Genomic DNA, 10,833 nt, shown 5'->3' with positions numbered 1-10,833 from the left:
ATCCTTATCCTTATTCTTTTATTCTTATTCTTCCTTTTTATTCTTATTCTTTTATCCTTATATCCTTATATCCTTGTTCTTTTATTCTTATTCATTATTATTTTGTAATTCTATTCTAATTCTATTCCCCAATGGGAGGGGCTGATCTTAGGTCCTTGCATGGCCAGGCTCACCCTGGGCAGCTGGAAAGGCTGGATGGGGAATTCTGGGAGTTGAAATCCACCCTTGTTAAAGCATCCGAATTTGAAAAGCGCCGATTTTAAATGGGGAAAAAAAGAAAAACCAGCCTCAGAGGCAGGAGAAACTCCGGAGGAAGCTCCCAGGGGGAAGAAGCAGCCGAAGATGAAAAAGAGATAGGAAAAAAAGAAACAGCTGAGCAGGTTCCACCGAGATTTGAACTCGGATCGCTGGATTCAGAGTCCAGAGTGCTAACCATTACACCATGGAACCGCAGCGCCACCTGGGTTGTCAGGCGCCCGCAGAAAAGCTGCCTCGGCAGAGGCTTCCTTCCCTTCCCTGCCCGGAAAGAGAGCGGCATGGGGGTTTTTTGGGGAGGGGGGATTTAAAGGGCCACCGAGCATGCACAGAGGGCGGGGGGGGGGAGGAAAAGGAAAGGGGGGGGGCGCTGCTGCCTTTGGGTAGAAAAAGGAATTCTGCACATGCTTTGTGGCACCAAGGGGAAAATTGCAGCCAGACTCGAACTTCTGCAAAGGGAAAAAAAAAAAAGGCAAGTCCGAAGGCGGCACTCTGTGCATGCTCAGAGGCATAACCTTTTGCCAATCCGGCCTCTCTCTCTCCTCCCTCTTCCTATTTATTTATTTATTTATTTATTTATTTATTTATTTATTTATTTATTTATTTATTTATTTATTTATTTATTTATTTATTTATTTATTTATTTATTTATTTTTGCAGTTCCCCGATTTTCTCATTCAAGGCTGAAACGAGTTGGACCACCGGCCGGGGGCACCAAAGTGCAGTTTCGCCTCTCGCGGGCGCCTCCCAGTGGCCGCCCTGCTCATTGCCGAGCCGGCTGCCGGGAAGGCTCCTCGCCCTCCCCACCCCACCCCACCCTTTACAGATCAAAACCAGAGAGTCCTGCCGGGCCATCCCACTTCCGTCTCCGACTCCCAAGAGACACTTCCGGCACGTCCTCCTTAGCCGGAAACTCCCGGAGGAGACGCGCTACCCCATGATCCTCTCTCTCTCTCTGCGGCGCCCTTCTTCGGCACCGGAAGAGCCGTTCCCCTGACGGAAGAGGGGGTGTAACCCCGGAAACGCTTGGCGCAGACGCCCCCGGAAGTTGTCCTCAGGTGGGCGGAGAGCAGCGAGCGAGCTGAGGCCGGTCAGGGGGCGGAACCGGAGCGTCACTGGTCCGAAGGCGGAGGGAGCGGCGGCTACTGCAGGAGGGAGCGGCCCCTTGGCTCTGCCTGCGCTTCCTTCTTCGCTCACAGGCCGCCATCGCCGCCATGGGGGGCTCCCGCGACGACGAGTACGACTATCTCTTCAAAGGTGGGCTGCCTCGACCGTCCGCTCTGAGGGGGAAAAAAAACCGCCGGACCCTCAGGATGGCCGGAGCCGGGCGGAGAGGTCGCTCCTCTCCGGGGGGGAAAAAAAAGAGGGGGGAGGGCAGAACGAGGGTCTCGGGGAACACCCCCCCTCCTCCTTGGCCCCACCCTTTTTCTCCTCAGGGGGTCTCCAAGGGGAGGGGGCGCCCCCTCGTGACCTTGACCTTCCCGCCTGTCCTGCCTCGCAGGGCTGTTGTGCAGAAGCCTCTGTGTGTGGGGGGGGGAACTCGCCCTTCCCGAGCCTCTGTATTGGGGGGGGGTTGAAATGAGCGATGAAAGGAGCCTCAGTTTCCCTGCTAGACGCAATCCAAATTGGGGGGGGCAGGAGGAGGAGGAGGGTCTCCTTTGCTTTGAACCCCTTATTTATTTATTTATTTATGTATTTATGTATTTATGTATTTATGTATTTATGTATGTATTTCCTTCCTTCCTTCCTTCCTTCCTTCCTTCCTTCCTTCCTTCCTTCCTTCCTTCCTTCCTTCCTTCCTTCCTTCTTTCTTTCTTTCTTTCTTTCTTTCTTTCTTTCTTTCTTTCTTTCTTTCTTTCTTTCTTTCTTTCTTTCTTTCTTTCTTTCTTTCTTTCTTTCTTTCTTTCTTTCTTTCTTTCTTTCTTTCTTATTAGTTCGATTTATATGCTGCCCTTTCTCCGGAGACTCAGGGCGGCTTACAATGCGTTAAGCAATAGCCTTCATACTTTTGTATATACCTGCTTAGTAGGGCTTTCGGCCCCCCCCCAAAGCGGTGTTCTTTTTTTTATACAAAGTCAGTTTATTGCCCCCACAATCCGGGTCCTCATTTTACCTACCTCGAAAGGATGGAAGGCTGAGTCAACCTTGAGCCTGGGGAGATTCGAACTCGCAGTAATTGCAGGCAGCTGATGCAGTGTTTCTCAACCTTGGAAGCTTGAAGATGGGTGGATTTCAACTCCCAGAATCCCCCAGCCAGCAACGCTGGCTGGGGGTTTCTGGGAGTTGAAGTCCACCCATCTTCAAGCTTCCAAGGTTGAGAAACACTGCCTTGATGGGAACCCCCCAGGGCAGCCCCCACCCTCTTTTTCCTCTCTATTTCTCTCTCTCTCACACTGGGCATCTACTTGGCCGTTTGGCCAGTCAAATCTAGGCAAAAAATCTGATTTCTACCTTTATTCGTTCATATTTGCTTTCTCTAGCTTTTCTGGAGAAAGGGGGAGAGATGCAGGTGGGGAGGGGCTGCAGAGGCTGCAGGCCCCCCCCTTCCCGCAGAGGTTTTGGGAGGGGGCTGGATTCGGGTGGTCCTTGGTCTCTCCTCCACCCGAGGATCCTTTGAGATCCCCTCCTTGTCAGGTGACCAATAGGATGGAGGGGGGGTTCACCCTTCAACCCCCTCACCCCCCCTTTTTTTTTTGCCCCCAATGAGCCCAGGGTGTAATAATCAAAATTTCAGCATCTTTCTCATTTCCAGCCTTTGGGGGGGGAGGGGGGAAGGGAAACAACTTTGCCTTGTAGACAACTCAGACTGAGGTACTTGGAAATGAACCTTGAACTCAAGACCAACTTTTCTCTTCTGCAATGCAAAAAAAAAAAAAAAATGACCTCATTTTAATGAAAGAGCAAAGACCTCTGAGAAAGGGTTGAATTCTTGAGCAATTTATTATCCAGTACGGGGTGTAAAAATGGTTAGGAACAGAAATCTTGTTTTTTTAGCATCCTACCCCATTTATTTCTACTGATATGCAGACAGACAATTCGCTTAATTCTAAGCCAAACTTGTTTAAAAAGAAGGTATTTGATTCAGGTGGAGAAGAGAAAGATGAGAGTAAACCAGTCAAATTAATAAATTCTAAAACCCCTTTTAGTTTCCCCCCCATTCTCATTTCCTTCCCCAACCTCCTAGAATAAGGTTCTGCATTCAGAATATGCCAGTTTATTGCCTTTTCTCCAGAATTGTCTTTCTTAGGCATCATAGTTGAATGCCTAAGAAATTTCTTAGGCATCATAGTTGAATGTTTAAATAAGGGCCAGTTATTAGGTAGCTCAGGGATGGGCAGGGTGGCACAAAGCATTGGCAGGGAAGGAGGTTATCAGGTGTAACAGGAATGTCTTGTTATTATAGAATCATTTAGAATTTTTTTTTTTGCTTTTTATCTGTATTGTTTTTCAGTGCTCCAAAGGGTGTTTTGTTGTTATTGCCTCAGTACTTAATTTGTTTTTTAGAGTTTTGTGGGTACAGCAAAGATCAAATTCTTAGTAAGCTTTTTCTTGGTTGCCAGCTCTTCTAAGCACGCCTTTGATGTGAGGATCTAAACTGTTAACTTTGTTACAGTTTTTATCCAAATGTTTGCTGCAATTGTTTTTAAGAAATATTGGCAGGGTTGAGGTTTGACTTTTGTTCCAAATGTGTTGGGTAGGGTAGTTTCCTGATTCGGACAAATAAAAGTTTTCTCGACCTGTTTTTTTTTTAAAAAAAATTCAAACCATTTTTTTTTAAAAAAGTACATTTACAGTCTGAGAATAAGCCATTATTGTCTTGGCTTTGGGTTTGAAAAAGTATAATTTTCACTCCTCTTTGAATCTTTCATATCTATATTTTTTTTTGCTGATTTAATATATTAATGAGGTTTGTTTTAAATGCATGAACTTACAGGTTCATTTTGTATCTTTGAGAGGTGGCTGGAAAGAGAGAGCCAGTTTTTGAATCTGAGATTTTTTTTTTAAAGTATTGCACACCTTTTACAGTTAATGTGCATTTATCCTTTATTTTTAAGGGTAAATTGGATTCTCTTTAAAATATATTCTTCCCAAGTAGCACTAGACCAAGGGTGTCAAACTCAAAGCCCGCAGGGTGCTTAGATCTGGCCCGCCGGCCCACCCTGGAAACAGTGATGGACCAGCTCGTGAAAATGGGAGCTCGAGAGGGCAATGTGCGGTCCTTCCAGGCTCCGTTTTTGGCCGCAATGATGGCCTCCTGCAACCCTCTGCCAGCGAAAACGGAGTTTGGCGAGGCTGTATGTGGACCTTCCGAGCTCCGTTTTCACTGGCAGAGGGCTGCAGGAAGCCATCGCAGCCGAAAACAGCCTCAATGAGTGGCGTTGAGTTGGCCAGCCCCCCCCCCCACCGGGGTGTAACAGAACCCTGATGTGGCCCTCAATGAAATCAAGTTTGACACCCCTGCAATAGACATATATCCTCCCTTGGCCCCTTCCATCCTGATTATTACAGCCTGACTAGGTAGCTCAGTGGCTAAGACAACTGAGCTTGTCGATCAGAAAGGTCGGCAGTTCGGTGGTTCGAATCCCTAGCACAGGTCTCCTGCGTGAGCAGGGGGTTGGACTAGATGACCTCCAAGGTCCCTTCCAACTCTGTTACTGTTAACTGTATCCTTGTTTTGGGAGAGCCATTTCGTGAATAGATTAGCTTCCCTTTAGTGATAGTCATAGCCGCCGGAAGTTATGCTCCGGATCGCAGATGCTCCCACTGACCCACAAAATTCAGGACCTTTGGAATGCCAAACCCTGATCTGTGTGGACAACAGAGGAAGGTGCTGTGGGTTGCCTGGTTCTGCAACTGACCTCATTTCCCTTCCTGTTGTTTCTGCCTAAATTCATTTGAGTGAGCTGTCTTCCTTTGGGATCGGTATACATTCCTCTCAGGTTGCTTACTCAGCTTTGATAGCGGACAGGATATGCTGGGAAGTACCATACTTGTCTGCTTAGATAACGGGCGTTACATTATGAAAAGGAAGTATTGCACAGAGCTTTGCAGCCAGCTTTTTTAGAAGTAAAAGTGATGAAAGTGGAAACACACACAGGTCTTATTTCCTAGGCTTCAGAACCAGGTTTCCTTTTCATGAGGCCTTCCCAGCTGGAGAACCTATGCAGTAAATTGAAGTTCCTTTTCAGTCCCAGGTCAGATGTAGAACATCTGCCCAACGATGCCAATTATAGTTAACATCTTCCAAGACCAGGAAAAAAACAATTAGCCTTGTCATATTATTCTCATACCGACTCAGATATTGGACATGCCTCTTAAGGGCTTTCCTATATTATTTCTTAGATCATTTTGGCCTGCATGGCATGAATATAAACTGAATTTCAAACAACTCCATGCTAATACTGGTGTTTATTCATTCAGTCTATTTATATCCATGACCTCTTGAGTGTTATTCATTTACACTCCGCCTTTATTTATTTATTACAAATCATACAATCATACAAATCAGCAAACATACACTATATACTTTCCTCCTTCTATTTTCTTCGTAACAACCACCACCATGTGGGTTGGGCTGAGAAAGAGTGACTGGCCCAAAGTCTCCCAGCTGGCTTTCATGGCTAAGGCAAGACTTGAACTCGTGGTCTCTTCCTTCCTAGCCTGGTGCCTCGTGATGCTTTACCAATATCATAAATTTTAAAAATCATCAATCAACATTTAAAACATCAATGCTTACAATAATGTAACAATCTTAACCAATGTAAGAATTACAAACATAAAATAGAATTTGAACAGTGTGATACTAATCAAATACAGGTAATCCTTGACTTACAAACCATTCCTTTAGTGGCTATTCAAACTTACAACGGCACTGGAAAAAAAATGGCTGTTTTTCACACTTATGACCTTGGCAGTAGCATCTCCGTGGTCATGTGATCAGAATCGGATGCTTGGCAACTTTTATATTTATATTTATGAAGGCTGCAGTGTCCCAGGGTCATGTGATCAGCTTTTGTGACTTTCTAACAAGCAAAATCAATGGGGAAGCCATTGGCTGCAAGGAGTAGAAATTCTTCCATTCCCCACCATCCTGTCAGAGCTGAAGAAGCTTCTTGGATGAGAAGCAAAACATCTTCAAAGAAAAAACAAAGTCCAGTTGCCTCTCGCAAAAAGCACCTTTGGGACAACCATGACCTGAATGACTGAGAATCTCTACAGACTAATGGGGAAGCCAGGTTCACTTAACAACCGTGTTACTAACTTAACAACCACAGTGATTCATTCACTTAACAACTGTGGCAAGAAACTTATCTTACTTAGCAATGGAAATTTTGGGCTCAATTGTGGTCGAAAGCCAAGGAGTACTTTTAATAAAATAATGAGTTTACATAGTACGCTCCAACGATGAAAGCATTGCTCATGTACCATGAAATGTTGCCTTCTGGGAAGGTGGCTTTATTTCCATAATGCAAATTGGGAAGAGAAATAATATCCCTCAGTTGCCATAATAATGGCAGGATTTTGGTTCAGCAAATGTGCTGGAGCCTGTTAGGTTGCTCGTATTGGCATTTCCTGCTACAAGGGATTAAAACGAACCACAGATTCCCTGTCTTAAAAGTTGCCCAATTTGGGAAAAACCTGATTTAGAACTTCTCTTTAGATCAGTATTTGTCAAGCTTGGCCACTTTAGGATGTATGGACCAACGCCCAAAATTCCACAGCCATCATGTTCGCCCACCTTAAGGTGGGCAAGTTGAGAAACATTGCTTTAGACCAGGTGTCTGCAACCTTAAACACTCAAAGAGCCATTTGGTCCCATTTCCCACAGAAAATAAAACACCGGGAGCCACAAAACCCTTCCCGTGCCTGACTATTTCTTGAGCGGCCACAAAACTAGCATATGTAGTTGAATTAAATGTTCTGTTTTCCTCTGAAACTTTTCTTTTCTTGGATTTAGCCATGGTTGGCCTACCGGAGGTTGAAAAGCTCAATAAACCGCGTGTCGGTGGGTCTCGCACATTGGCAGTTGTGACACATATTTTGAGTGACAGGGAGCCGCAGCAGAGGGGTGAAAGAGCCACATGCAGCTCCAGAGCTGCAGGTTGCTGACCCCTGCTTTAGACCAAAAAGCTAAAGTGGCTTATGTTCAATACGGTCTTATAATCTCAACACATGACTTGGAAGGGTAAGCATTGGAGCTGGGATGTGGAAAAAGCTGCCTACTGGTTCATCCATAATGACTGTCAATGGATGGACACTAAACAAGGAGGGACTCAACCTGGAACGAAGGAGAAATTTCCTAACAACCAGGGAAGCGGGTTGCCTTTAGAAGTTGTGGGGCTTCCATCACAGGAGGCTTTTAAGAAGAGACAGGAAAGTCATGTGTCTGGAATGGAATGGAATTGAGCAGGGGGTTGGACTAGAAGACCTCCAAGGTCCCTTCCGAGTCTATTATTTTGTTATTCCGATCCAAAGCTAAGGATCAGTTGCACAGATATTGAAACCGGCTGGGTTGAAGCAACTATCTGCGTATAATTTATTTGTTAAATTTCTGTACTGCCCATCTCACTAATACAGTGACTCAGGGTGAATTACAATATAATAAAAAGATAAAAAGTGCTAAAAACAAAATTAGAATAAAAGGATGAAAGGTTAATCACCAAGATCGTGGGCAGTCAGGAGGTGGTAATTCTTTTTACTCTACCAGTATTAGTCACCCCCAATATAGCAGGCCCCTATTGAGGCCCCAGGCCAAGAATCAGAGGCATGTTTTTAGACTCTCCCAGAAGGCCAGGAAGATGGAGGAGGATCTTACCTGTAAAGGAGAATACTTGCAGCTCAGGGTTCAAATTATTAGTTCAATTTTATTATTAGTTCAATTTATATGCCGCCTTTCTCCGGAGACTCAGGGCGGCTTACAATGCATTTAAAAAACCATTATAAAAACTTTTAAAAATTAAAACCCATTCACACCATTCAATGGCCGGATCTCACAAGATCGCAACAGCGAGATCAACGGCCCCAGGCCTGCCGGAAAAGCCAGGGATCCTTGGTGCTCTCTGAGCTTGGTTGTTTTCTTGCAGACGTTTCATTACCCAACTAAGTAACATCATCAGTGCCGGAAGGGAGCAAGGTGCACTGATAACGTTACCTAGTTTGGGTAGGCTCAGAGCACCAAGGACCCCCAATTTTACTCATCTACTCTGATGGCAGAACATTCCAGAGGGCAGGGGTCACAGCAGAAAAGACTCTTCTTCTAGATCCCACCGGCCAAAATTCTTTGGCCGATGGGATCTGAAGCAGGCCCTTTCTGCTAGAATAAGTGGGCTAGTTTAGCTCCATTGGGGTGAGGCAGTTCCTTAGATACCCTAGAGCAGGCGTCTCCAGCCTTGGCAACGTTAAGCCTTGGCGGACTTCCAACTCCCAGAATTCCCCAGCCAGCGTTGCAACGCTGGCTGGGGAATTCTGGGAGTTGGAAGTCCGCCAAGGCTTAACGTTGCCAAGGCTGGAGACCCCTGCCCTAGAGACCCATGCCATAAGGGGTTTTAATGGTGATGACCAACACCTTGGACCCAGAAGCAAACTGACAGCCAATGCACTGACATAACATTGGTATCACATGTGCCACCCGAGGGCACAGAACCAACTGGAGTTCTGTACCAGTTGTAGCTTCCAAATAGTCTTCAAGGGTAGATGCATTGCCGCAATCCATCCAGGAGATGACCTGGCCCACCATCCAAAATTGTGCAGAGACTCTCCTACTTCAAGCAGGAGTCGTGAGTCTAGGAGACACCCCCCACTCCCCCCAGCTCAAAGGACAGATGTGTCTGATAGAGCTTTTCTTTCAGAAGTTATTTTCGGTCATTCAGAAGGTAGTCTTTTCCTCCTCCTTTTCTTCCACTGACACTCAAAATTGTGGCATATCCTGCTGGCTAGGATATTGTTGGAGCGTCGCCTCTGGATCAGAAGCTATGGTTTGTTGCTCATTTAATAAGCCAGGATCTTAAACCAGCCAGATAGAGCAGAACCTGGCCATAGATCTCTAATTTGCTTAGCTTTGCTTCTTGGCAAGCAGAGTCCAGCATGAGCGAATTCTGGCTTCTCTTGTTATCCAAACCGTATTGAATGGGAAAGACTATATGGCAGATAATATTTATTTAGTATTTATTTTTATTTACTTATTAGATGTATTTGCTGCCCCTCTTGTCTCAAAAGAACCATTGGATGAAAAAAACTGACCTTTTAGTTATCACACGACACACATTTTCTAGGCAAATTCTCCTATAGTTTAGTTCTCAACGACATTTTCAAATACATGTTTGAAGTATACATTTTGAAGTTCTCTTTAAAATATATTTTCCACAAGCTGGAGAATAGCCTTTCTTGCTTTGGGACAGTCATTTCACAAATAGATTTGCTTCCCCATGCTAGTCTGTAGCCCCTAAAAGATCTGCTCAGCCTTGCACATATTTCCCCTGACCTTGACAATTCAGGACCCTTTAATTGCCTAATAATTTAATTATTTGAGTCTTTTTCTTTTTTATTTGATTTATATGCCGCCCTTCTCCGGAGACTCAGGGCGGCTTACAATGCGTTAAGCAATAGCCTTCATACTTTTGTAGATTTATACAAAGTCAGCTTATTGCCCCCACAAACTAGGTCCTCATTTTACCCACCTTAGAAAGGATGGAAGGCTGAGTCAACCTTGAGCCTGGGGAGATTCGAACTAGCAGTAATTGCAGGCAGCTGAATGATAATAACAGGCTATTAGTCTGCTGCGCCACCAGGCTCTTTGAGGCAGCATTCAAATCTATTTTCTAGTTGGGCCGCAGATACAGTTTTAAAAACTGTAGGTACATCACAGAGTCAGTTTGCTGCAGTGGGGAAGGCATCAGACTAGAAACGGAGAGGCCATGAGTTCAAATCCCACCTTAATCACAAAGCCAACCGAGGAATCTTGGGCCAGTCGTTTTCTCTCAGCCCTAGGAAGGAGGCAATGGCAAACCACTTCTGAAAAAGCTTGCCAAGAAAACGGCCGTCTAGGCAGCCTCTCAGAAAGAGAGTAATTAAACAGAAGAAAAAAAAGAACACATTACATCGTAGTGATTTTCTTGTAAGGGATTTTTGGCAAAGGACTGGATCTTGTATTGCAGGTAGGTCCAAGTGACACCATCAGTTACCTACATCTAGTTCAACAAAAAAACAGCCTTGTCACCACCAAGATTGCCAGATAGCATCAAGGAGGCGATATAAGAATTAGAGGCAAGTCACTTGAAACTTAATTCTGCCTTTATTTTTCATTAGGAGTAAATTACACAGCGTAGTTTGGGAGGTCCCTTTGATCAGGCTATTAGTGGCCAGAAGTGCTGCTTGCCAGCTTCAATTGGGCTGCCGGTTGAGTCCTTCTGCATTAATCTTGCTTTGCTGATATTTGCACTGGAAGCAAATCCAAAGCGCACAGTTTTGCAAATCGGACTTTTTTTTTTTTAACGGCAGCTTGGAGACTTGAATTCATTTTAGAAACCGTCATCAAGAACTTCGTAGGAACAAGGCAGTTGGATCATGCAGGGTCTTCCC

The 10,833-nt window shown here is 45.0% G+C and overlaps 1 protein-coding gene and 1 non-coding gene across 2 annotated transcripts in view; one reads left to right on the top strand and one right to left on the bottom strand.

Annotated features, from left to right (window-relative positions):
- Positions 1-378: 378 nt before the first annotated feature.
- Positions 379-450, bottom strand: TRNAQ-CUG (transfer RNA glutamine (anticodon CUG)). The gene has a single exon. It is a non-coding gene; the product is annotated as a tRNA-Gln (tRNA).
- A 709-nt stretch (positions 451-1,159) lies between these two features.
- Positions 1,160-10,833, top strand: part of RAB11A (RAB11A, member RAS oncogene family) — a 45,828-nt gene continuing 36,154 nt past the window's right edge. Inside the window, exon 1 of the mRNA XM_087877755.1 lies at positions 1,160-1,512. Coding sequence (XP_087733881.1) covers positions 1,470-1,512 — 43 coding nt within the window. The 5' untranslated portion in view covers positions 1,160-1,469. The remainder of the gene's footprint in view (positions 1,513-10,833) is intronic.

This window comes from Pantherophis guttatus, chromosome 13 (genome assembly GCF_059756535.1).
Source record: "Pantherophis guttatus breed Tessera chromosome 13, ASM5975653v1, whole genome shotgun sequence".
NCBI classification, from domain to species: domain Eukaryota; kingdom Metazoa; phylum Chordata; class Lepidosauria; order Squamata; family Colubridae; genus Pantherophis; species Pantherophis guttatus.
The sequence above is the reverse complement of the archived record's forward strand: the minus strand, read 5'-3'. Positions and strand labels throughout refer to the sequence as shown.